The sequence below is a fragment of the Schistosoma haematobium genome, chromosome 3 (genome assembly GCF_000699445.3).
Source record: "Schistosoma haematobium chromosome 3, whole genome shotgun sequence".
Lineage (NCBI taxonomy): Eukaryota > Metazoa > Platyhelminthes > Trematoda > Strigeidida > Schistosomatidae > Schistosoma > Schistosoma haematobium.
This window is the reverse complement of record NC_067198.1, coordinates 41,418,175-41,444,553: the sequence shown is the minus strand read 5'-3', so window position 1 is coordinate 41,444,553 and position 26,379 is coordinate 41,418,175. Positions and strand designations below refer to the sequence as shown.

General features: G+C 37.5%; 2 protein-coding genes across 8 annotated transcripts in view; one reads left to right on the top strand and one right to left on the bottom strand.

Moving 5' to 3' along the window:
- Positions 1 to 2,547, top strand: part of MS3_00005801 (uncharacterized protein) — a 32,428-nt gene extending 29,881 nt beyond the window's left edge. For 2 of the 4 annotated variants that reach the window (XM_051213885.1, XM_051213884.1), the window contains exon 12: positions 1,653 to 2,547. Coding sequence is in view for 2 of the 4 variants with exons in the window: in XM_051213884.1 (XP_051069903.1) it covers positions 1,653 to 1,799 (147 nt within the window). In the remaining 2 variants the exon portion in view is untranslated. The remainder of the gene's footprint in view (positions 1 to 1,652) is intronic. The other 2 variants (XM_051213887.1, XM_051213888.1) reach the window with 2 other exon arrangements.
- An 8,387-nt stretch (positions 2,548 to 10,934) lies between these two features.
- CAPZA1 (F-actin-capping protein subunit alpha-1) lies at positions 10,935 to 17,803 on the bottom strand. 4 transcript variants are annotated; one of them, XM_051219071.1, is made up of 7 exons: positions 17,730 to 17,791; positions 17,619 to 17,682; positions 17,533 to 17,584; positions 17,133 to 17,498; positions 15,201 to 15,288; positions 13,915 to 14,049; positions 11,238 to 11,529 (listed from the first exon to the last, which is right to left on the bottom strand). In XM_051219071.1, exons 1-7 carry the CDS (start codon positions 17,760 to 17,762, stop codon positions 11,380 to 11,382), a joined length of 888 nt encoding a protein of 295 aa, XP_051069901.1. In that variant the 5' UTR covers positions 17,763 to 17,791; the 3' UTR covers positions 11,238 to 11,379. The 4 variants fall into 4 exon arrangements, with proteins under 4 accessions (XP_051069900.1, XP_051069899.1, XP_051069902.1 ...); XM_051219069.1 differs by having other exon boundaries at positions 10,935 to 11,529; positions 17,133 to 17,493; positions 17,619 to 17,803; XM_051219070.1 differs by having other exon boundaries at positions 10,935 to 11,529; positions 17,133 to 17,584; positions 17,730 to 17,803.
- Between the last annotated feature and the right edge of the window lie 8,576 nt (positions 17,804 to 26,379).

Here is a 26,379-nt window from a genome sequence, read left to right as displayed (position 1 = left end):
TCGCGCGCGAGACCGAAGGCCCTGGCTTCGAATCCCGCGAGCGGGATCGTGGATGCGCACTGCTGAGGAGTCCCACAATAGGACGAAACAGCCGTCCAGTGCTTCCAGGTTTCCAAAGGTGGTCTAACATCAATCGTTTCATGATCTCAATCAGAATGGCATGTGTTATTGAAGATCGATTATTTTATGAAGCCTAGTCGCATACATTAAACTATCTAACCAATTTAACTACTTCCAATCATATGTGTAGATGCAAGCTTCTTTTAGTCTTACGAAGTACCATTTAGTCAGATAATGCAACAATAAATAACACACTAAAAATGTTACTATACTACTGATAAGTCAGTGAAGAATGGTTAAGATTTATATCATCGCACATTTAAAAAATACATTCCTTCAGGTCAAGTGTTATTTGAGTCATAAATGTACAACATCTTTAACTGCTTTTTCTGGAAATTCCTGCACGAACTAACTGATGACACAAACGTAATTAATTGCATATTACCATTCGATAGTGCTGATCGAGCCTCCAAATGCCCTGGTACGGCCGAGAGTGAGGACAGGCCGCCATCCCTCTCGAAATGCTCTCACACGGTCACGCGTATATAGCCTCTGACAGGGAAGTCCTACTCACTGCATTCTCGTACCACGGGTGTCGTTTACCAAATTGAGAGGACGAAAAGCGAATGTCTGGCGCTTTAACCGGGTTGGTGGACATGGAGAGTCCATCTAGGGGAGTTGGAAAACCCTGATTCCAAACCAATGGTGCACATGAACTACAGTATCCTGAGGAAACAAATGGCGTATGAACCAGTTTTTGGTCACCGGCTACCATGGGACTGCATCTCCTTACGATGCTCCACTGCATTGTGGATCAGACCTTTAGGTCAAAGGCTCGGGGTGTGGCCCCTTAAGATAACCACCTGCTTTGGTTTTGGCACCCGTGCAGTATCACAGCCCTCATCCATATCAAATGAGATCTGTGTGGCGCATATGTATTTGGTGCCTTTTTGTACCAATACCTATGTGTTAAAATAAATAAATAAATAAATATCAGTCAAATAATAATGTAGTCACTAAATATAAACATCTTGATGTACTTAGCTTAACGTTAAATGATTGCAGCGAATGAGTTGAATGACCTAGACCTAGTTTTTGTGCTAACTGAGCCATCACCAAAGTTTACCTGTAATGACAGTGGAAGTGATAATTTCCATATAGTTTAAACCAATGTCAAAATAGATTATACGTATCATCAGTAGCTCAATGGGAACAGCTCTCATGAAATAGAATTCAGTTCCATGAAGAATATAATTCAGCTAAAGATTGAGAATGCACCAAAATCTAAATCTAATCTCAAGGATTCCTGTTATTATTTATCACTCATTAGCTAACAGAAATCCTTTCACAATGATAACAACAACAACAAAGTTAAAATAAAACATCCATATCAAATGTGTATTACAGCTTAAACCAATCATCTAATTTTCGAGTGATAAATCACCTTCATTATATCAAATTCTCTTTAACATTCTACCAATACTCCAAAGATAAGCCACAGTTAATTGACACGTAATGGATTTAATTCTATTGAATGAATTATATTTAACTATATTCAATAATTTTGTTGATTGTTTTATCAATAATTCTAGTTACCTGAACTGAATTCAGTTGAATTGAGACCAGGTCAAACACGTATTGGTCAATTAATGATTCAAACAACTGGTTTAATAACTGGTGTTGGAATTATGCTGGTTATAGCATTATTTGAAGATTCTATTCGTGTAATAGTTGATTAAAATTATTTAAGAAAAATGAAAAAAAGTTGCATTTATATTACATAACTTGATGAACTCTTATTGATATATTGTGACCATATGAACTATTATAATTGAATATATCTATTATCCATTAGTGTATTTGACTATGTATTAATGATGCATCTCAAACAAATCATTATACTACTTACTGATTTTATTTATTTCATTTATATATGTCATTCATTATTTACAATTGAGTATTACCAATATTATCTTTCTATTATGAATTGGATATTTGGTTGCTTTTCTTTTTATTATTATTCACTTATCTATTTACTTACTCATTAAAGCATGTAAACAAATAAACTATCCATATAACTGGAAAACTGAATTACAAACTAGTATACATTTCGAATTCACTTAACAGTATAACTACATTTATTTATTTGAACTTATAAATATTGGTACAAATGGGCACCGAATATACATGCGCCAAACAATATTTCATTTTATTTGTATGTGGGCTGTGATACTATCCGGATGCTCAAACCGAATCAGGTGATTTTCCTAGGGGGGGGTGGCATAACTGGAGCCTTTGACTTAAAGTTTTAATCCACAAGGCAGTGAAACAAAGTTAGGAGATGCAGTCCCATGGTACCCGATGACAAACAATTAGTTCATATGCCATTTGTTCCTTCAGGATATCCTTGGTTTGAAATCAGGGTTTTCCAACTCCCCTAGATGGACTCTCTGTGTCCATCAACACGGTTAAAGCGCCGGATATTCTCTTTTCGTCCTCTCAATTTCGTAAACAACAGCTCCGCTGCGAGGAGGTAGTGAATGGGATTTCCCTGTCAGTGGCTGTAGACGCATGGCTATGTGAGGGCATTTCGAGAGGGAGAGTGGACTACAGTTTACAAATATGCTACTCGAGTAAGTAAACACGAACACAACATGTTCTTAATTTATACAGCATTGAGTAAAATATATGGACTAAAACAAAAATGTATGTGTTACTAGCCAATAAGGAGATATTTAATCCAGTTCAGATTGAATAATAATGAAAGTTTTTCATCATATATTCTTTCTGAATTACTTCTGTTATAATACATAAAGAAGAATGCAGTAATCTACTTTATATTATTTCATAACTATGAAATACGGACTTTGAAAGTTGAAAATATGCCGAGGTTTTACATATTCAAGTATAGATCTATTCAAACTTTTGAAAATGTATGCTGAAATAACTATATAACATAGAGGTTAGTTATAAGGCCCAATGACATACTGTTTAAGTTGGTTGGTGTAATTATAGACATTTCACTGATTTAAGTGGTTGAGATGTGTCACATATGGTTATATACTGCTCACCCTGACATGAAATGTTCACTCGTAGTAAAGGAAATTGTAGGTAACCTGATAGATACTCGCAGTTATACTGTAAAATGTTCAGTTTTCTGGTTCAACATTGATCGTAGATGCATCTGTTCATCTTTCCTTAAAAACTAAGCTTAGTGTTATGCGATACTTTCAATGTTCCGGTCTCATGAGTTCATCATAAACAAAATATAGCTCACATTGAGCTTTATACTTCAATCGATATTATCTAGTTATCGTTTTAGGACTAGTATACTGAAATAGTGTGTGACAACTTGAACTGATATTCATTCGTGACAGTTTCATATTGTCTTACAGTTTCTGACATTCAGAAGTGTCAGCTTCCAAACTAACAACCAGTTGAGTGTGATAGAAATAGTATTGCCAATTTTATTTCATAAACAATGAACAAAACCTATGGATCCTTCTACAGTGAAAATGTTACTTTTGCCTCATCAAAAATCCAGACTACCAGTTTCATTATTAGACATCCTCCTCAATTCCATTAGTGATACTGTGGTGTATGCTACTTATTTCGACAGATATAAGTGGTATATAACACCAATCGAAAGTGGGAAACCTGGCAGCAGAAGGTTGAGAAGATAGAATAGGAAGGAATGGGAACAGAAAGTATTGGGTTCTGAAATGAAGGAACAATAAAGTCTGAAACAATTAATGAACATTTTGAAGGATTGAATGTATGGTTTTTACATTTTTACCAAATAACTGTAATTTTGTGCTTAAATACATTCGGTCGTCCCCACCTGTATTTTCGTTCATTACAATATTATCAGTATTTTTATGAACTGTATGAATGACAATGTACACATTACATCATTACCCAATAAAATACTTCACAAATTCAGTCTTAAATATAAACAACTGGAAATAACAAACCCATATAATTGATAAGAAATATTATTATCCAAAAGATAAGTTGGTAATGAATGTGATTTGGTAGTGTGATAAAAACTTCTCTGGAGTTTAAAGCAATGAATATTGGTTGGTGTTCCGATCCCTTTGTAAACATCAACCGTGATTCTAAAGGATTCACCCGAAGAATTCCAAATAAAAAAAGTCGAATCACTGATAACGACTCCTTAAAATAATTATGTAATCCATTAAAGAAACATGTTTATTTTAAGCTGATAACAAATATTCTTAGATAAAAAAAATTTCACAGGTTGAAATCATGAGTCGATTGAAGCTAGACCACCATGGAAAACCTGGAAGCACTGGACGGCCATTTCGTCCTAGTATGGGACTCCTAAGCTGTGCGCATCCACGGTCCCGCACCACGCGGGGCTCGGACCCAGGACCTACTGGCTTCGCGCACGAGCACTTAACCACTAGACCACTGAGCTAATCGGCATCCAACGGTGTTAATGTCTAACTTCAACCAATCCACGAAGTTGTGCCACCGTACACCATTTCAACCTGTGAAATTTCTAAAACTTTCCACAAAACCCATTCTGATAATGAAAAAAATTATAATATCATGTTCGTAGGGTAGTCAATTTAATTGTAAAATTTTCAATCTTCCTAAACTAATTTGAGTACCAAGTTTATGGAAGTCCACTAGTCTTTTTTATGTTTCTTCTAACTGAATTTTGTGCTGATGATGTCGTTCAGAAGAATGATGACAACTCCACGACAAAACCACCCAGCTCAAAGAACAAAACTCCACCAAAATGTTTCTTCTTCTTTGATTTTCTATATTTTCTCTATTAAATTTCTGTTCATAGGTATCTAATTAACTTGATTTAAGCAAAGATATATCATTAATACAAACGTTAATAACATACAGATAACTAATATTCTTAGATGAGTTGATTACTTAAATCAGCATAGAAACCATAATGATTAAAGTGTGACAAAAATAGTTACAAAGTGATAAAATGTTAAATTGATTTTTATTGTAAAATGTATTGATTTTGAGGAAACTTGTAAATCAATATTAGGTCTTAATAATCTTTACAACCCCTATTAAGTTCTCGTTTGTATAAACATGGCTTAAGGTGTACGCCTTCATATTGATTAAATCTTAATAATGCTTGTTTAATTTTTATTTTATTGATTTTAACACATATATATATTGGTACAAGGCAGCACCGAATACATATGCGCCACACAAATCTCATTCGATATGTGTAAGGGTTGTGATACTGCCCGGGTGCCAAAACCAAAGCAGGTGGTTTTCTGTGGAGGCCACACCCAGAGCCTTCCACCTGAATGTCTGGTCCACAAGGCAGTGGAGCATCGTAAGGAGATGCAGTCCCATGGTAGCCGGTGACCCAAAAATTGGTTCATACGCCATTTGTTTTCTTCAGGATACTGGAGTCCATGTGCACCATTGGTTTAGAATCAGTGTTTTCCAACTCCCCTAGGTGGACTCTCCATGTCCACCAACCCGGTTAAAGCGCCAGACATTCGCTTTTCGTCCTCTCAATTTGGTAAACGACACCCGTGGTACGAGAATGCAGTGAGTAGGACTTCCCTGTCAGAGGCTATATACGCGTGACCATATGAGAGCATCTCGAGAGAAAGAGCGGACTCTCCCCACTCTCGGCCGTACCAGGGCATTTGGGGGCAATGCTTGTTTAAAATTGATAGTGAAACACATGTTATTATTAAAATAATCTACTGGTAATGAAAATATCAAGTACTCTTTATGTATTTCGCATATTTCGGAAATAGAAATAGGATGAATCAATAGAACAATGATAAAAATTCATTCTTAGAGTTAAAAAAGATGGATGAAAATCAATTAGGCAATTTTTGTTAACCAGTAAAAACAGTAGAGACTGATCATTTGGAATTGTGAATACCAACAACGGAAAACTACGTCCGTAAGTTGACGAGCTACATTTTCTTTCTAATTTGTGTTACGAATGTAACATTTTAAATCTCTGTTCATATCAGATTATGTCTCAGTTGCATCTACAAGATAGACGATATGTACAGCTAAGGAACCCTTGAACTGTGAGATTAGAATTATTTTATACCTTTCTTTCTACAAACTAATTCTTTCTTGTTGTATTATATCCTTATACACAATCTTTCTTTTATATATTACTACCATTGAAGTAACTACCCCTATGAATTTGGTGATCATCTTGTTGTGCTAATGAGATGTGGCAATTTGGACCGATTCATATATGTGCCTGGTCCTATGTTGTAGCTGACTGACTGACAGCTAAGGTTTAAAATCACCCACTAAGTAAAGTTTATAATATGAGTCACACAAACCTGCAAGTTCTGTTTTTTTTATGAACATGTTGTCGTTTGTTGAAAACATCTTTGGTAATCATTTTCTAATTGTAATGAGAATGCACAAAATCTTCAACATAAGACAGTCCAATAAATCAGTAAAAGGGTGAATAGTTTTCTCGAAATTAGTCGTTAAACAGCGGAAACTATGGTTATTCCCATGAGATACAACAACTCATGATTGTAATAATGATCATCAGGATAATGCGTAAAAGCCTTTCAGTCCGAATATATGAATAAGATTCACATACACAACCGACGAGTTATCTATATTACCAAGTAAAGAACGAATTTCAAAACCATTCTTAGTAGTGCCTGAGAATTTATTGATCAATGAAGATGAATTAATTTGACATACATATTTCATGTGGAAATCACATGAATTTCGACAACTGTCTCATCATGAGATGAGGGTTTCATCCACATAAGTCTTTGATTGTCTCAAGAATTCTGTTTTCATCGAAAATCCTACAACAGTAAATACCTCCGAAAATTATATCATCTTCACTCTTAAAAATGGACATGACAAACGACAATGATGATCGTTATTAGAATCCGATACCTACAATCTAGAATCACTACTTTAATAGTCCCCAGAAACATGCATTTAATTGACCGATTGATTTAGCACTTTTGATTAAATGAAGGGTACAGTTGGGGTGTGGAGAGGGACGTTTGCTAAGAAAATCTCACACTCTTAAAAATCAATTCTTGTTGGAGGTATTCCAAGTATTATGCTTTGTTTCTCTGTGCTATATATTCTTTGGAAAAGAATTGTAGGCTAGGCTGAAATGCATCAGAAGTTCAATTTTCTCGCCTTTGGGATATTAAGGATACATCAATATTTCTATTGTAAACAGTCCACTCAAAAGTCAGCATAATTAAGATTTTGGTAATGATACGGACGCTGACTTCAACATTCTATCTCTTTAATACATTCACTATCTTATTGTTACTAACTTTCAGATAAGCGGTGATGGATATGAAATACATTATTACATAGATTCCCTGGGATGAATCATTTCTATCACCGTTATCTCAAAACAAATGTTTTGTTCGTTGACCAACCTAATAACCTGAATTTCGTTGAGTTTTGCCATACTATAAAGAAAAGAAATCGAAGTCAATAATCTCGACCACTGAGCCTAAACTGTGTCGTACGGATTAAGCACTCTTATCGAGACTGTATATCGGTGTCGCGGGGTACAATGTATGCTCACCGTTGAAGAACTTCATACTAGAAAGAAACGTCTACCCAGTGCTATCTTATTTCCAATGGCACTGTAACTGTTATCCATCCATAATATGACCTCGGTTACATTCAGAATGTCTCAGTAAGACTGAGAACCATATAGTAAATACTTCATTTGCAAAATGTTCGTTCGACTTCATTGCTCCTGCATTTCCATACAAATTACTTCCCGTTCTCGTTCTTTCCTCCTCGATCTTCTTGACCTTCTGCTGCCAGATATACTATTCCTGACTAGCGTTACATACTACTTATGCCGATATCAGTAGCGCACATCACAGGATGTCTACGAGCAGTAGGTTGAAATGAAACGAAGGAAACGGAAAACAATCAAAACAACAACAGGAATGAACAAACGATGTAGCACATAAGAGACAATTCTAAAATGTGCAAATGATGTATTTGGTATTTTACTAATACGTTGATTATGAAGTGCTGTTAGAGGCGGTTATCACTTCCCAGTTGCCCACACCGTGGAAGGGTTCTTCTGGAGGTGCCTGAAAAGGAAATTGGATTAGTGTTGGTCTTAGTGACCTGAGACCGTGATCGCAGTGCCCAACAAACGAGTGCTTGAGGTCGGTCACACATGACCTTTCGTGAGTAATTTTCGTGTTAGCTCCGTACTTGTTCACATCTTACCGCTGGAGACGAATATCCATGGGATAAGGCGGTGTGTTCATCTTTAGGGTGGACCTTTTCTAACCCCACCCCTCCTTGTGGGAAGGCAGCATCGCTGTCATGCTGGTTGTCTGAAGGAAACACCTTACTGCTGTCACACCTCTGTACAGTCAGCAGTACGAATTCGCCTTCGGACCTTAGGTTTGTTGCTTTTAGTCTTACCGCTCTTCAACCAACCTGTCTGACACGGTAGAACCTTGAGGAACGGTTGTTCCGGCCAGTATAGCTCGGTTGCTTCATCACGATAGGCAAGCCCGACCACCACGTCAAGGTAGCAACAACGGTCGGGATATTTTACTAAACCACTGTAATTTTGCATTAAACAATAAACTGATCATCCTCACCCGAATTTTTGTACACTACACTACTCTATATATGAATATTTTAATATAAAATCTCAGAGTTGATGAATTGTAATAAATATCCATGAACTATTTGATATGATTTGTGTATTTTCCAATTACTAATTATCTACCTACATAGCTTTAGAAAGAAAAAACACGATATAGTAAGTGACAAATCAATATATTACGGACTTCTAACCTAAAAATAGTAGAGTTTATGGATTGTTTTAATATAAGTTAATACATATTGATTATTCACTGACAAAAATGGCAATATATAAGAGTACAATATGATATAATAAATATTTCGGTACTATTTTTAGTAGAATATATCGATAAGTTGAGAATAATATTAATAAAGATACTTTAATCTGACAACCTGTTAAACTATAAAGAATAACTACCAAAGTAATTATAATCTGTTTTTGTTAGAGTTCGGTAATGACTTAGTATGGTTCATATCAATAAGCTTCTATTTAACAAATAACATAATGACTGTGAATAACAACCAAAGAGACTAACATTCTTAATTAGAACACAAAGAAAGAACTACCTTTTATCGGTGTATTGTCATTTTGATTTAAAAACTCAGTTGCATACATCAACCACACGACCATAATCCAACACAAATGAGAAATCATAATCTGTAAATAAGTAAGTCAAGTAATACAGAAGTGAACAATAAGTGCGTAATTGATTAACCGTAACTTATGGACAACATAACATATAACTCATGAAATGAAAGTATGTAATAGGCGTAATAGAAAAATTCCACACACCACGTATTTAATGAAGGGCTATATATATACTAATTTCCTACATTATCATTCTAAAATTTCCATCTCTCCTGATTATTTGCACACGAGTCAAACGTAAGCTTTCAAAGACAGTAGAAGACTTATGTAATTATTATTTTCATGATAAGATTAGTAAGATAGCCGTGTACCACTTGTTAATTGCTAAATAATTAATAAGAAAGTTAGTGGCTAGTGTCGCAATGCCTTTTAACCTACAACCGTGAACCATAACTTTGTCATTTATGATAATAGCTTGTGGACGCATAGACTAACAAACTATACCAGTTTTTGTGACAGAAGTGTTTATTACCGGTAACCATGTTTTCGCAAAAATAAGTAAATATGTAATATCTATGTCTTGTTCGGACAGCACAGCTGTTTGTTTTTGTAATTTGATATTTATTTGAGCCTACTATCTTGTTCTTCACATTGATTTCTTATCCATAAAGTGATGAAACTCATTTGAACTTACGAATTAAATTACTCTAAAAATATCTCAGTACGTAATTCACGTCCATGTAATCTAGGAACAATGGGATACAAAGGCAGTCTATCATCTACAATTTAGTGTAGTTCATACTTACATTGGGTGAAATTTAGTTAAATATTTGGTACAGGAGTCTAAAATTACTTGCTTTCATGAAACTAACAACCATGATATACTCAGTAAAAACGAATATTAATTAAAGTTCCTAAAGAGTTGACTGATAGTGACGGAAAATCCTATATTCCTGAGATTAAAGTTCAAAGGTGATATACCCAGTGAAATGATGCATAAGAAAAATAGAACGAACAATTAACGTAAAAACATTATGCCCCTCTCTATAAACAGAGACGGATTGTGAATAACAGTGGAATCTAAGACTCGCGTCCCAACCTATTTGGGACCCGTCAGTCGGATGGACCTGCATCCCAGAGTTAATATTGATTTAATGACCAGGATCCCAACTGATTGATTGCAGTCGTAAACCTCAATGAGATTATTCAGGCAACCAATACAAATCAATTAAACCAGCTCATTGTATCAACCAGTAACTATTTGGATTAAGTAGATAAGAGGATTATGCGATTATGGCATAGTGAAAGTTTCTGAGGATTGACAGCATACTTTTTGATGGAGTTTTGTTCTGAGCTAGATGGCTTGGTAGTGGAGCTTTCGTCGACATCAGCACAAACTTCAGATGATGTCGTTCAGAAGAACGACGAAAGCTCCACGACCAAACCATCTAGCTCAGAGAACAAAACTCCATCAAAACCATCCACGTGAGCTACAAATCTTCACCATTTACAGCACAGGCAAGCACACATTAAATATGTGAGAATCAACCACAAGAAAATAAACAGAAACATGTACTATCCAGTTATTCTACGAGACAATAATTTGCATTAGACCCAAGATTCTATTATATATGTAGCTGCAAATACTCACCGTATTAAAGTCATTCAGAGAACAGACACACTAGATACAATTAGTTAATTATAACGTATATGTCGAATCAACACAAAATTTATGGTAAAATGTACCATCTACCATACACAATTAGAGATGTTCTCTTTTTTTAAAAATACAGATGTATCAAACAAAAACGAAAGAAAGAGAAAAACAAAGAAAAATACACATGACGACTCGGACAAATCATCAATGAGTTGCATAAAAAACTGAGAACAATTCCTGATCATTATAGCGGTAAAGTTTATTTTTAGTAAACTATTCATAAAAAGAACATATATTTTAATAATATTAAATTTATTAAAGAATAGGCAAAATATTCGTAATTTCCTTGATTTTTATTGTACACCCAAAATCAAAATATATTAAATCGTCTCCAATTTTATCTTGTCGGCGGAAGGGAGTAGTGTGTGTGTGTGTGTAATGACGAGAAAATTAACTTCGAATGATAATTTTAATTTGGAGGTGCTCTAGATAGTTCACTACCTATCTGATAAGTGATAATTTTATTCCAATCTAGTTTGGAACGAGTTAAAGGCAGTTGTCGCCGAAGAGCTTTGAAAGTTGTGTCGGACATTGTTTTGAAGTTCTCGCCAATGGCAACCTACAAAAAAAGTATATATAGTGATTAGTCAGCAATAAACAACCTGCGGCGTGGCACTTAAATGGGGTGGGCTAACTAGCCACATAAAAACAGCGTATTAAGATAGAATGAACATAATATAAAGCGAAAGATTTGAGGTAGTAATTTCTATGATAGTCAAAAAGGCTGTCGCTTAGAATGTGTTGACTATCGTTCTAGTCACTTGAATCACACTATCGTTTCCTTACGCAATTCACATTATCAGCTGACTTTAATCTCTTTAATAGGGCCAGACAAATGTTTATTTATTTATTTATTTAAATACATAAACATTGGTACAAGAAGGCACCAAACAGATATACGCCACATAAACCATTCGATTTGTGTGAGGGCTAGGATACTGTCTGGGTGCCCATACCGAAGCACGTGGTTTTCTTAGAGGGCCACACCCGAAACTTTCAACCTAAAGGTCTGATCCACAAGGCAGTGGAGCAACGTAAGGAGATGCAGTTTTATAGTAGCCGGTGACCAACAATAGGTTCATACGCCTTTTTCTCCTTCAGGATACTGAAGCCCATGTGTATTATTGGTTTGGAAAGAGGGTTTTCCAACTCCCCTAGGTGAATCCTCCATATCCACTAACTCGGTTAAAGCGCCAGACATTCGATTTTCGTCCTCTCAATTTTGTAAACAACACCACCGCTATGAGAAAGCAGTGAGTAGGACTTCCCTGGCAGTGAATAAATAAATAATATATTTGTAATATCACAATGAGTAGAAAAATTAGATTTTCTGACGTTTCGTGACTTAGTGTAAGTCACTTCTTCGGAGAATAAATCACCAAATTTGGTCATTTATTTATTTATAACAGTCTACCCAATGCTCAATTTATTCGAAATTATCAAATCAAATCTTGGTAATGATACCTACTTCCCTGGCAGTGGTTGTATGCACGTGACCATGTGAGAGCATTTGGAGAGGGAGAGCTGGTTATCCCCGCTCTCGACTGTACCAGGACATTTGGAGGCAATATTGTTTTGTGGTAAGTCAATATCCATAAAGTTTGTAATTCGGACAAGGTGACTATGACCTGTAGAGTTAGGTGAGAATCTCGGAGGTAGTACATTATTCAGTTTGAATTGATTTATACACCAGCCAATAATGGAAGACAACTAATTAAATCCTATTTCAACAGAAACTGTCAGTCACTCATGTATGAATTCAGATAACTCACTCCCATTTGAAATTTGTCCTAATGATGTGGCCTAGAAAGACAATGGAAACTTTACGACTAAATTATCCGGCTCAGAAAATCCAATATCCCCACGGATGACTAAAGCAACTATAAACTTCAGATGAAGGGAATACAAAAGTCTGAATTTAATTACATTGATGTGACAGCTTCAAAGAATGATATGAGTAGGTTGTGAATAAAAATTAAAAATAAGATAATCATTTTTTTAATCAGTACTAGAATGTGGGGAAAAAGTTGTGTATATAGTCGACACGATGGATAAAAATGAAAAATCACTGCAAGCCACGCGAGCTTCATGATCATTTAAGATCAGTAACTTGTTGGTTGATAATTTATGATGGAATTCATTTACCGAGCTCTGATTAGGCCCATATGGGAACATGCTGACTGATCTATTCTCAACTAAACAGAGATAGAGGACGAATCGAGGTGATAGGATATTCTTATTTTAATTTGATAGATTCTAATGCTTTTACAATTGTATTTTTATTATGAGGATTACTAGAACGCTTTGAATTTTTATTGTGATCTGGATACAGTCACTTGTTTGGGAAAGTTCAGACAGAACATCATAATCTAGTACTCAAGTCAAGCGTTTTCTGTGTACGAAGGTTAACGACACAACTCAACCTCTTAAACTGAATAAAGTAGAGGAGGTTTCGATCTGGTGATCTAACGCTTGAAAAACAGTTCTTTAACTACAGTAGGTTGCCGCCCAAATAATACATATATATATTCTGTCAGCTAGCCATTGATTTTAATCTCCCGATAATTATTCGCAACCCGAGATTTGGGAATAGATTGAGTAAGTGAACCATCAGTAGTTTGATACCCTCAGCAATTCCAGTTAATCGTCACATCAAAATGGTACTTGAAGCAATTGGCGATAATGCTCTAGTTTTATAAACAACGCCCGTTTAAACTTCTTGTGATTTAAATCTGGCCAATTCTTTTATCAACATACTTCAAATAGTACAGTACTACCGTGCATATATTCAGACTCGTCTAGTATTTGAAGATTAGCTGGAAAGTGGATGGTCAGCCAGAAAACGACAGATCTGAAGAAACTAAGATGGAATCGGAATATATCATTACATTTACTCATAGTTAATTTATAAAGCGCTTGTTGTTGATAAGCACGGACTACTTACTTGATATGCACAATCAGCTTCTTTTATTCTCTTTATTGACTCCCTGGCAAATACCCTGGGGATAGATTCAGAGACAACAAAATCAACTTCTTTGGATGAAATCAATTGAACATTCCCCTCTTCGTATAAATGTGTCTACATTTTTATCAAAAAAGGGATTGAAACAGTAATATATCTTAAGAATTAAAACTCAAATAAGTACTTTGCACGAATTTTTAACTTATGAAAACATATAAAATTCACAACATACTTTATTCCATAAACAAAAAGGCCATTGTGAAGATTTCCGCATAATTTGACATGAAATCTTGTAATAAATTACACTCATTGAACAAGTTAGTGGCTGACTAGACTCTGCGACTTGGTGGATGAGGCAGTGGCATGTACAGAAAGCATATATTGGGTTTGAATCTTAGTGTGAAGTCAGGTGCTGAAATGCAGATGCGTCTGGCTGACAAGTACTAGATAAAATGAAGTTTCAGATCTTAGATCTCAGTGCTAAACAAGTTCCAAAAGTATTTGTGGGAAGATTAAGAATTAGTCTAATTCCATTACTGCAATTAATTTTGAGCCATATCACACAAGATCATTACCAAGTGATATGTGCATCAAGGACCTCTTATCCACAACATCTACACCAATAAACTATTCGTAGACTAATAACAACTAATAGGATGGTCTCATAATACAGGTTCTATAATGCAGTGCACGTCGGTTGGAAAACAGTAACGATTATAAAGGAAGCAGTCAAGGGTCCTAGAGTGAAGTTGCACTGCTGAACGAACTAGGTCCTGGAACAGACATACTAATCATACTTCTAGACCTTAGGGCAATAGTCGACAGTTTTTATGATATCGCTCAGTGAAAAGGAGTCCCAAAGTACGTCAGCTACAACGTAGGATCAGGCACATACTAAGTGAGTCATAACTTATTATGAGCCGATAACAGATTTGCCACCACCAAGTACTATTCGTTATGGTTGCCACTTTCCCTATTTTTGTCTAACTTCTCAAAGGCATTACTTCTATGAAATACAAGAACAAATGACGTTTCCTCTACAAAAACGCTTTTGGCTCTTGAGAACACAAAAAAATCATACGAATTATAAAATAATACCCAAACTATAAATATGGACACAATGCACATTGATACCCATTATCTTCAAGTTCTCAGTCAATTATTCAGTCAATAATAGAAAATTTGAAAGCCATATCAGTTTTTACAAGGTTCCAGACAATAAAAACAGTAGAACCCAGTTTACAAACCAAACACAAATATTCACAAACCTGAACTTTAATAACACCATGAACCGAAAACTCCATCGATTTTTGTCCAACTAGCTTGAAAGTCCATTCTGATCGCCATCGTCCAGTTCTACAAGTTGACGCAAAATAAGATACATGCATATCGCGATTATGACTTATAACTACGAACATTTGACAATCACTAAGTAATAAAATATTATTTAATTACGAAAAAGACTAGTTACCGAATGACTAGTGACTTCTAATAATCACACAGATGGAAAACTAGTTGATGGGGTTGTGAATCTGACGTGGTTGCAACATGTTAAGTATGTCAACCACATCCTATATTAAAGCGCAATTCCAATTCACGTAAGGGAGAGCTTGGGGTCAAACCATGAAATAACATCAGTTCATGACTTGGTCTGAGCCTTTCTGGTAGATTCAAATTACGTGTTTGGGACCACACAATAACCGCGATTAGTGGCTAACATCGTTTTGCTTTGGTCACCATGGCACAGGTGCATTCACTTTATCATCCCCTAGATCTTGAGATTCAAAATCATTACACACCTTTTGTCTCGCGAATTAGTTCGTTATGCTCGAATCATGTTTTCAATGTGTATTCTTATTATTACCAGTGATAATTCTACTACCTTTGTATTCACTTTCCTAATTTCATCTCGTTATACTGACAGTGTAGCAACGGGTTGATGTATGCCAGGCTCCACAATGATTACAAATGACCGGATAAATAGGGGCACAAACTTCGACAGCAATGCAAAAAAAAAGTCAACTTTTAATAGTAGAACGAAACATCGCTTCGTAAAGTTCGTACGAATCACCATAAATAACTAATAAGGAGTGCAGTGCAAACTTCCGTACTAGGTCAAGACCTAAACTCCAATGTATGAGAGCCAATAATGCACCCTACAATAACATTTCTGAGTAGTGAACCATTGAGTACTGAGACTGGTCAACCAAAACCTGGTGAATAAAAATGCATTATTACCATAAAACGACGTAAATTTATGCAGAATGATCATACAGAAAATACAACATGCACAAAATTCACGACTTCGCATGTCATTTGTTTTCTTAGGATCCTGAAGCCCATGTGTACCAGTGGTTTGGAATGAGGGTTTTCTAACTCTCCTTCGTATCCACGATCCATGTTAAAGCGCCGGAAGTCCGCTTTTCGTCCTCTTAAAAAAACCTCAGTCCCGAGAAGGCAGTGAGTAGGAATTCCCTGACAGTTGCTGTATACGTGTGATGATGTGAGAGCATTTGGGAGGGAGCTGACTCACCACTCTTAGACGTACCAGAGCACTTGGGGTCAGATAAGTCATAAAGTATGGGCCTTTGGCAAGATTTTACGGAGGCCATACCATGAATGTTGGAAGGTAGTTTTAAAAGGCTGACTATCGTACTTATTTAACTAGAATGATTAACACTGGAGATACGTCAAGTAATGATGAACAGTAAATATATGAGGAAATCCAGACGTTAGAAATAGGACTAAAGGGGTAGAAGAATATTTTCAGATGTTGGACACGAGACAAACTAGATCAGTCCCAAGGACTTTTCAACTTGGATGAGTAACCATATAGAACAAGGAATGAAATCGTTTATGTAGGTCGAATATGGATTTATTTGGTTGTTAAACTTAACACCAAATATTAAGTGTTCATCACGAAAATCTACCGTCATGCCTTGGCAAAGCACTAGGTTTTATCAATTTGGTTATCTAATTGGGTTAGGAAAACAAAAGAATTCATTATTCAGTTTATGGTTTTGTAAGGATATCAAACAAAAACGTACTGTACCGTCAGGTGTCATTTAGGCCAATGTTAAGATTAAAGCACTGAATTCAGAACTGATATACTTCGTAAAGAGTGGTAACAGTAACTAAACGACTAGAAATTTATAGAGAAACTAAAGAAAAACTATAGGAATGAACAATTTAGTACTTACGATTGATGTTTGCTGAAGTGAGATTCAATGCACATAACGAGACAGCGTGCACTATCATTCGACCTCAGAGCGTAAACTTCGACAGCTCCATCAGGGAAATGTTCGTTTACATAGACAGTAGCGCTATCTTCTAAGGCACGCCTCCAACTCTCCAGATCACAGTCTATATTATCAAAGCTACTCTTGTCAAAACTTTTAACATCACTGACTGTCTGCTTGAGATGGTCAAAATGAAATGTCAACTGCGATCTAGGACACATAAAATATCCATTCCCCAAGTCTGCGTATGCAGTAATCAGAGTCGGATACTCGCAATTTGGTAACTTCACATGGATCATTTGGTCCTTGTTATACTGTGCTACTGATCTAGAAGAGTTGAATAGTATAAATTTGTTCTTACGCTGCTAGCTTCTCATGAATATGATGGTCATCACCAGCGAAACAACGGATATCTGAATGAATGTGTGAGCGATTCGTACACCTTACCATCTAATACTTCATTAAATTCACAGGGCGGTGCAAGTAAAACCAATCTAGCACATATAGTAGCCTTTAAAACAAAATTGTCGATTTAACCAGGTATGAACAGCAGGATACCTTATCCTCTGGCGTAATATCCCCATCCACCATCTTAGCGATTAGCAAACCAACAAGGCGCAAAGTCACAAACTGCGCGCTCCTATTTTGAAGAGGAATGCGAAGTTCAGGTAGATTCAGATTTTCAGAACTGTGTAATAAGGACAGAAAGCCTGTGGCCTATGTTATTCCTTTTCTAGTATACTTCTGTGAGTGCCTAGTTTTCTCTTGAATGAGTCAATCGAAGGTGCGGACACCACTGTCTTGAGTAACGGGTTCCGATAATTGATGTCTCATTGTGAAAACCCGTATACCATGCGTATTTCGTTCGTTCTTTGATTTTCTAATCGCCTTCTATGTCCTTTGAGTCGTCCTGACTGACAGGAAGAAAAAGGGAGGATATATTAGGTCTAAAGCCATTACTCAGTATTCTATACATCATTATCAGATCACCTCTTAATATGTGATACGACAGAGTAAAGAAGTCTAGCTTTTCAAGCCGTTCTTTTTATGGTAAACCCTGGAGTTCTAAAATTGCATGTTTATTTCCCCTCTGTACTTTTTCAAGGATATCCGAGTCACCTTATAAACAAGGGCTTACAGCCTGAGTGCAGTTTTCACGTTTAGTTCTCATCAAGGTTGTGTTGACACTTGTGGGCAAAGTAGTGCCTAACTTGATAAATGTCCGTCTCAAAGCCCATAGGGTTCTAAACCCCTTAGTTGCTACCTCACGGCAATGGGCCGGGGTCTTAAGATCATAATCCACTGTCACCCTATGATCCATTTGAGACCGGACTATGGGTACAGGTACTTCCCCTGTGTTGTACCTAATTACCTTTGTATCCCCAAAGTGCATGTAGATACACTTTGCTGCGTCGATAAGCGTCAGCCACTCTTTGAATTAGCTAATCACAATATTTAAGTCAGCCTGAAGTGCTCATGCATCTGATTCTCCCGTTATTTTTCGCCAAATTTTCACATCAGCGTATAATAACATTAGGACTCAACTATACTTGAGAGATCATTTATACATAGTATGAAAAGTAAAAGGCATAGGACGGAATCTCTCGGTACTCCACTAAGTACTGGTCTCCACATGGAGCACTTGGAATTTACTCTTACTTTCTTTTTACGACCTACTAGGAACTCCTTAAGCCATTTTAGAAGTCCGGCAATCCCTAGATTTTCCAGCTTCAAGTACAGTGTGTTTGCTGGCACTTTGTCAAATGATTTGCTAAAGTCTATGTAGACAACACCCACTGATTTTCCATTGTTTAGAACCTTTACCCATTGCTCCCGTACTATCAGGATGTTTTTTGTAAAAGATAAACCTTTTTTGAAACCATGTTTTTTGCTGTTTAACAAGTTGATGGTTTCCACGAATGTCATTATGGTCCTTTTGGCTATTCTTTCCAGTATTTTAACCACGATTCCGGTGAGGCTGACAGGTTTGTAGTTCGATGGAAGTTTTTTGATCCTGTTCTATGTATTGGAGTGACGATTGCATCCTTCCAGTTCGTAGGTAACACACTTTGGTCAAGTGATGTATTGAATATCGCAGTCAGTGGGGCTGCAATATATTGTGCATTATGTCTCAAGATTTTTGGGTGCATTTCATCTGGCCCTGTTGGCTTTCCCATGTCTAAGGTGATAAGACCCTTAAGTACATCGTCTTGATCGAAGTCCACGGTGAGCAGGTGGCTTGTTGACACTGTATTTTGGTCTGGTTCTTTCTCTAGAGGAGGTTCCTGAGTGACAACTGCCAAAAATAGTCAGCCATAACCTTTGCTTCTTCCTTATCTTCCTCTATCATTTCAGATTCACTCCCTTCTTTAATTAGGTTTGGAATCCAATGATGCATCCTTGTTCTATAGTTTATGTACGAGAATATTCTCTTGGGCTGCTTGAATGCAGATTGTGCCAAGTGCGTTTCATATTTTCTTTGAGCTTCCCGGATTTTAATTATACACTTTTTTCTTACTGACCTGTAGCGTTTCAAAGTACTTGTTGTGCCAAGAATGATGACAACGTTCCAACATTTCTTCTTGGTAAATGTCAAATATCCCGGCCTATCCAGGGATGGTCATGCTTCTTCTCTACGATCGTCCAGGGTATATATGGTTGAGTTACCTGATTGTATAACTGCTTGAAATGAGTCTGTGTCTCTTCTACTGATGCCTCTGAGTCAATTATCCTGTTTTCAGCCGATGCTGCAAAGTTTATCACCTTCATGTCTGCCTTCCACATGCTAGGATGGGCTGGTGCAGTTGCTTGACAAGCGATATATAAATATGAGCTTGAACAAGATGACTGCATGACCACTTCTCCCTAAAGGTGGGAGGAAAGTTATGTGACTGACATCATCACCATGTGTGAAGATTAGGTTTGACAGAGATGAGGAGCTTCGTAAGTCTTATCTGGTAGGATTTCTAATGTGCTGAAACAAAGCTAGTGCAATCGAGATTTCTAACAGTTTACAATCAAACGAAGTTGTCAATGACCCTACTTCTATGTTTACCCAATTTATATACGGTACATAAAAGTTGCCTGCCATAAGGCCTTTACAGCTATTACACCAAGACTTAAGTTTGCTTAGGAGGAAGTCATCTACTACACATTCTGGACTATGATGTGCTACAATCAATTTAATATCTTGCCGTCTACATTTCAGCCTGAAGCGTACCAGTTTACGTGTCCCTGGGTTATGTGCCACTGTCTCGACAGTTCGTATGGTTAAGGTTCTTGTCCTGTCTAGGATAACCATACAACCCCCATGTTTTGGTCTATAAACCCTACTAGGTCAGAAACCAAGCAATCTAGCTCCACATTTCACTACATCGTGCAACACACCTCTGACAACTAACCATAATAGGCATTATAAGCCAAAAAGTTTAGTCTGTTATCCAAATTTATCTCGTTCCGTCGTCTTGAACTCTTGCTTTCAGTGGTTTCAGGACCATTTCGTTACAAGTGGATCGGACAACATTATTACCTGACTTGGTAGAATTACAGTCTAGGTCGATATTAAGCGCGTTTATCTTTGCCACCAAAATAATAGACCTAATCACAAAATTACAAGTTTGCCAAGATGTGACTACCTCATGTATAAGATCATACACAGAAGCCACGTCGTTGTCTATGCTGATCCGTTCTATTGTGACAGTCAGAAGTAGGATATTTGGGACTTCTGAATAACACACTTGGGTTGGCAATGGAATAATGTATTTAATATGCACAGGAATGGATTACATAAAGTGACCATGTCTGTATGGCCAAGCCGTGTCATACCGATTCAGTGTTCCTTCGTTCATCAATTCTAACCTTCTCAACAGTGCTAAATGTCAAATTTAAAGCTCAGTTATTATATGTTCGGCCTATAAGATCGTGTGGTTGCGAACCAATACCAAATGCAAAACCAAGTGGGGTTACCGAACTCTGGTGGTTATCAAAAGAAGTGAACGACCCTATGTTGTTACTAAGCAAGGGTTAAAGTAATTTCTGTCCAAATTTGAAGGTCAAACATGCATTCCCCGAAAATCACCTTATCACTCTGATTTTCCTCCCACTAATACTGTCTTTAGTAAAATGGGTTACGCGGAGAAATTTTTTTGAGACCCAATAACACTGTTAACTAGTGCACGAAATGTAGAATACAAAGCAACTTCCGACACAACAAATGCTTCATTGAATATAAAAATCTGGTCACTTTGTTCAACGATAAACTACCAATGAGACATTTCAGTATTCACAGGGCTAATATGGTCCAGCCTTGAAAATACTATTTTCCATTTTTCCGTCAATTTACAAAATTACACCACTTTGTGAGAATGAGCAGGTTTCCACTGATTTTTGTTGGATTCTTTAATTTCTAGTCGATAAGCAGCATTTGTCGCCCTCCTTTCTTTTTAAAAATCACGTGAATAATATTATATTCAATAAAACATAATCGTTGGGAAACGAGGTTCACATGCTGGCGATGAGACTCCCTGCCTGGACTTGGGATTGAACAGTCATTGAGTTAAGGGTGTGAGAAGCTTATACCTTGAAACATTTCGCCAATGAATCTTTTGGAAGTTTAAAGAACACTTCTTAAGTCGACAGGTTTATTCGAAAATCCGCAGCATCCAAAAGCGATGATGATAGTTGTTCTAGGAAACCTTTCAAGGTCTTTCAAGGTAGCTGTCGGATCGTGGGTGTGCGGCAACGAGGAAACATCAGGAGTAATTTCCGTATTAAGTAGCCGGTAATATGTAGTTAGATCCCGGCCGCTGCCGTACGTTTTAGGGGAAATATCCAGAGTATATGCTCATAGGCTATCATATGTTCGAATTCATTTTTGCCCGATCAAAGTGTTTCGGGAACTAATCGGTGGCTTTCAAAAATACGGGTTGTCCTATAGTCCCGATATAGTGTGATGCCTTCACACAGTAGTTGAGGTCAAGTTTTGTAAGGTTGAGGGTACTTGTCAGGTGTCGGTTTGAAGTATGGATCGATCATATGTTTACTTGTGGCCGGGTATAACTTGCAACCAGGAAATGACAATCCTCAAACATATAATTTCGTGTTTCCGTCCACTAACCCCAGTTTGCCCTGGTTGATGAGTAGGTTATGATGTCATACCAGGTCTATACCACTGATTGGCATAGAGATGTCAGCAACCACGAATACCAGTGAAAGGATCTGCGTAAACCCATGTTAGGGTAAACATATCTTTTACCGTGTGTGGCGATTGGTCTTCCATTTATCGTTTGTAAGCTGAAGACCAGATATTGCAGGTGGTCACTAGATTTGTGGGAAGAACGCTTACTTCTGCTCCAATGTCGAAGAGATGGAGAAAGTTCGACGTCATATTAGTGATGTACAGTGTACGTCTCTTTCCATCGACTAAAGTTGCAATTAGTTCACGTCGATCGGGAAGCTTCTTATGAGGTTTGTCGTGATAAAAGCTATGCAGTTAGGGAAATTCAGGGTTTCTTGTAGTTTTTAGAATACTTACCACAGATGTTGTAGTATTAACACGAATAAGAGTTATCTGTTTGTCACGAACTAAGAGCGAATATTTTTTGCGACGGGCTAGTTTGGGGAGTTCTGGACAGTCTGCGAGTATGCTGAAGGTTAATTGAAGGAGAGAGTGTATTGCAACTTCGTTTTATGTCAGTCAAGGCTTTTCTTCGACAGAAAATATGCTGTGCTAGGGGTTGTGGTGATTCACAGAATGTAATTAAGAGGTCGAGACAGTTAATCTACGGCGTTGTCTTGGAATGAGACGAGAACCGCCTGTACCCATTGTGGAAACTCAGATAGAAGGTGCTATCAAAAGAGGCCCTCTTCTGCACAGTAGAACCAGGCTTCGATATTATGGCGCCAAAATGGCATGAGTTGGCCTCATGGTCACGATTGTTGATAATTTGTGTGTATCATGACCTAACAAGAATAAAATATAAATATACGACGAGATCTGAGAACTCAAACATAATATCACAGCATGTAAAATATACTTATGTATAAAGGATCCATTCATGGCAAATGAAAACCTTTCACTTGATGAGAAAATAACTTGATACAATGAACCCAGGATTGTCCGTAACTTCCTAAAACATACACATGAACCCATCTTGGGGCCCAAAACGTTGTTACGTCCTCTTACTTCGAAAGAGACACGAATCTCTCAGACCAAGTACGCCGACAGGCAACTAGATGTACGATAGAACTAAGGGATAAATCTTAAGAAGACAGACTATAACACTTGAGACCATGTGCGCTGAGCTATCGGGGGGTAGGAAGTGATCTTATAATGGCATACAACATGTTGTTTACGCCTAGTCATACCGAAACAACCACCACACCAGGTCATTAACACCACGCTCCTCGAGAGAAAATCCGATAAATTTCATGTGAAAGAATAAAAGTACGTGTACATTCCCGCTCTTTCTCATAAGGATTTCCTCACGCTTGGAAAGCTCTTCAAGCCGAAGTAACCTCAGTCACCTCAGTAGATAACTCCAAGAGAATACTTGGCAAATCAATACTCATCCATCGGTTGTCATCTACCGCTTGGACTGGCTGTGCCTGATGCATGTCACACAACTTACCTACTGTCATCGCTATTGCATATCAATGATTACTTTCTATCTCACCTATCATCATCTCTACTCCCCTCTTTCTTCTTGTGATTCGTTCGCCTCACAACGCATGTATTATCAATCAATTAGCTGAAATGTTTATTTGTTTATCTGTTTATCTATTGGAACAATCGTCTGTTCTTAGCGTTCGAGTCCTAACTTTATCATTCTTTACACTGCAATAAACCAACCTCCTGAACAGTAATGTGATAGCTGCTGATATCCAGAAACCCAAACTCCCTGGGACAAACCCACTGACTCAAATTACAAAATATGAAAACACACCAACAACCACCATATTGACTAGGATTAGTGAAGTTAAGTGGCTAAACTGCAACCTACTAGACATTAACAAATGTTTAAAAGCGTACTGAAGCAATGAGTGAGCGTGAAGAGGCCAATCGGTCCAAACAAGCCCGCGGCAAAGATACTGCATTTTGGATATAATTTTGCAGCGAGAATCAGACTCACACTTTATCATTTAGTATACTAGATCAAGCCGTACTCACTACCAAATATGTGAAGGATATTCAGGACTCGACAACCCTGGTGTCCGTAACGTCTTTATAGTGGAGGATCCCAAGCCTATTCAAGCCAGAAGCCATGAATGAAGAGGTTCGAAGATATGTTTAGAAGGTTGGCAATATGTTGGGACGTGTGCGACCTAATCTCATGTATGAGATACTATATAGCGAATGATGAGTAGCTTCTACTCTTTAACGAATGTGAATTCACCTTAGTGGAACCAATGATTACAAGTGAACAAAAGTTTATACAATAAGTGGTTCAAGTAAACCGAAATTACGTCAAAATTACCACTAGGTTTTAGGTTTGATCTAACAACAACTAACATATCTGGATGAAATTGTATTCCCGTGCTATTTTGTTCTCAATAGTTTTCTAGTGAACAAGAATCTCGAATGTAAACTAACAACAGATTGAATAGATTTCACAAATTTCTTTTAATTCTAAACTTCATTTCTAGAGATATTTACTTCTGGAATTGAGTAGAAATTACTACTTTTATAGTGACTCTGTGTCTGACTCCAATTACATCGAAATATACATGTCACCATTCCTCGTATACAATTGACAACTTAGATCGTATTGGTGAATAATGGAATTAAATAAATCAAATACGAGAATGTGGTTTCAATACGTAAATTTCATACAATCGTTTATCAGAAAACGAAGAGAAACAAAATCACATGCAATGGAGAAGGCGAGTAAGTCAACTTTATTTAATGAAGCATGAATCGATATTTATAGTCGAACAAAAATAAGTTTGTAGCGTGGTGTCGAGTCGAGATTGACTATGAACGCCACTACAAGGAAACGTGTACCAAACAAATCAGAAGGCGTAGGTTGAACGTAACCAGATTTATTTCGTTGGCGATCTTGTGGTATCGAACGAACACCAAGATCGTGCCAAGAAATGGTACAAGCGAAAGCAGGAGAATGGAGTATGTGCGAACAAAGCCAAAAACCGCGGAACAATGGTGGAAGGTAATGGAAGCACAAAACGGCTGTAATTAGCACAGTTAAACAAAAGCACATTAAAACAAGCACTGGTACAGTTGGTTATAATAATAATTGTTCTCATCAAACCAGTCGTGTTCTCGTGATAGAAGTGAGTCACTACAGGAGCCCCCCCCCGCTAGAAAGGGTTTACAATTTCGATAAATAGCGGTTTAAATCGTGGGACTGATCGGCTGACGAGCGATTGTAGGACGGAAGAATTGGCGGAACAGGAAAGCGATCGTTGATTGTCGAGTTGCCAACGAAAGTCTTTTTCGGAAAACGGTACCACGGGCGATGTGCTGTATTTGTTGCTTGAGTTGGCATACTACACCAGAGTGGTTTGTATCCAGAATCTGAAGATTGCGTTCGTAGGGATGAGAACCAGAAACACTGCAGACGTAGGACGAAACCACGTTGAGCCGAGGAACCAGAAGCGACCATAACGACCACGTTCGAGACCAGGCATGTGCCAAGCACTCGTAACCAAAATATCGACTGAGTGCGTTGACAAGAGCGTGGGTGATCAGGCCAGCTTTCGCCAAAGTTGACTGAAGTCGACGGTACCAAACGGAAATGGTCGAAGGCGTGGGCTCAGGAAACAAAAAGAAAAGCAAAAAAGAGAAGAGTGTAGCATGCGTGTAGTATAGGAATAATCCTGCACCGTATCGGCTGTTGACTGTGCGACTATTCGTGGAAGCGCACGGGCAACCGTACTCGGTGACCGGAACGTGAGACGGTAGTCTCGTTCGCGTCGCGTGGGCCTGCATTCTCATCCGAAGTCAAGGGCGGCGTGGTCTGCTGATCTGGACGTGAGACTGTCGTCTAGTCCATAGACGGTGCAGATGACGCGTGCTGTTGACTGGGACGTGAGAATGAGGTCCCAGGTGTATCTAGCGTGGGACCTGAAGATGGTTTGAGGATCCCTCTAGTAGGTTTGCTAGGTCTAGCATTGAATCTCAGGTTATCAGATAGGGCTCTGTCATCGACGTGTGCTGGTTTGAGACGATCAATGCTGGCGATTTCGACGC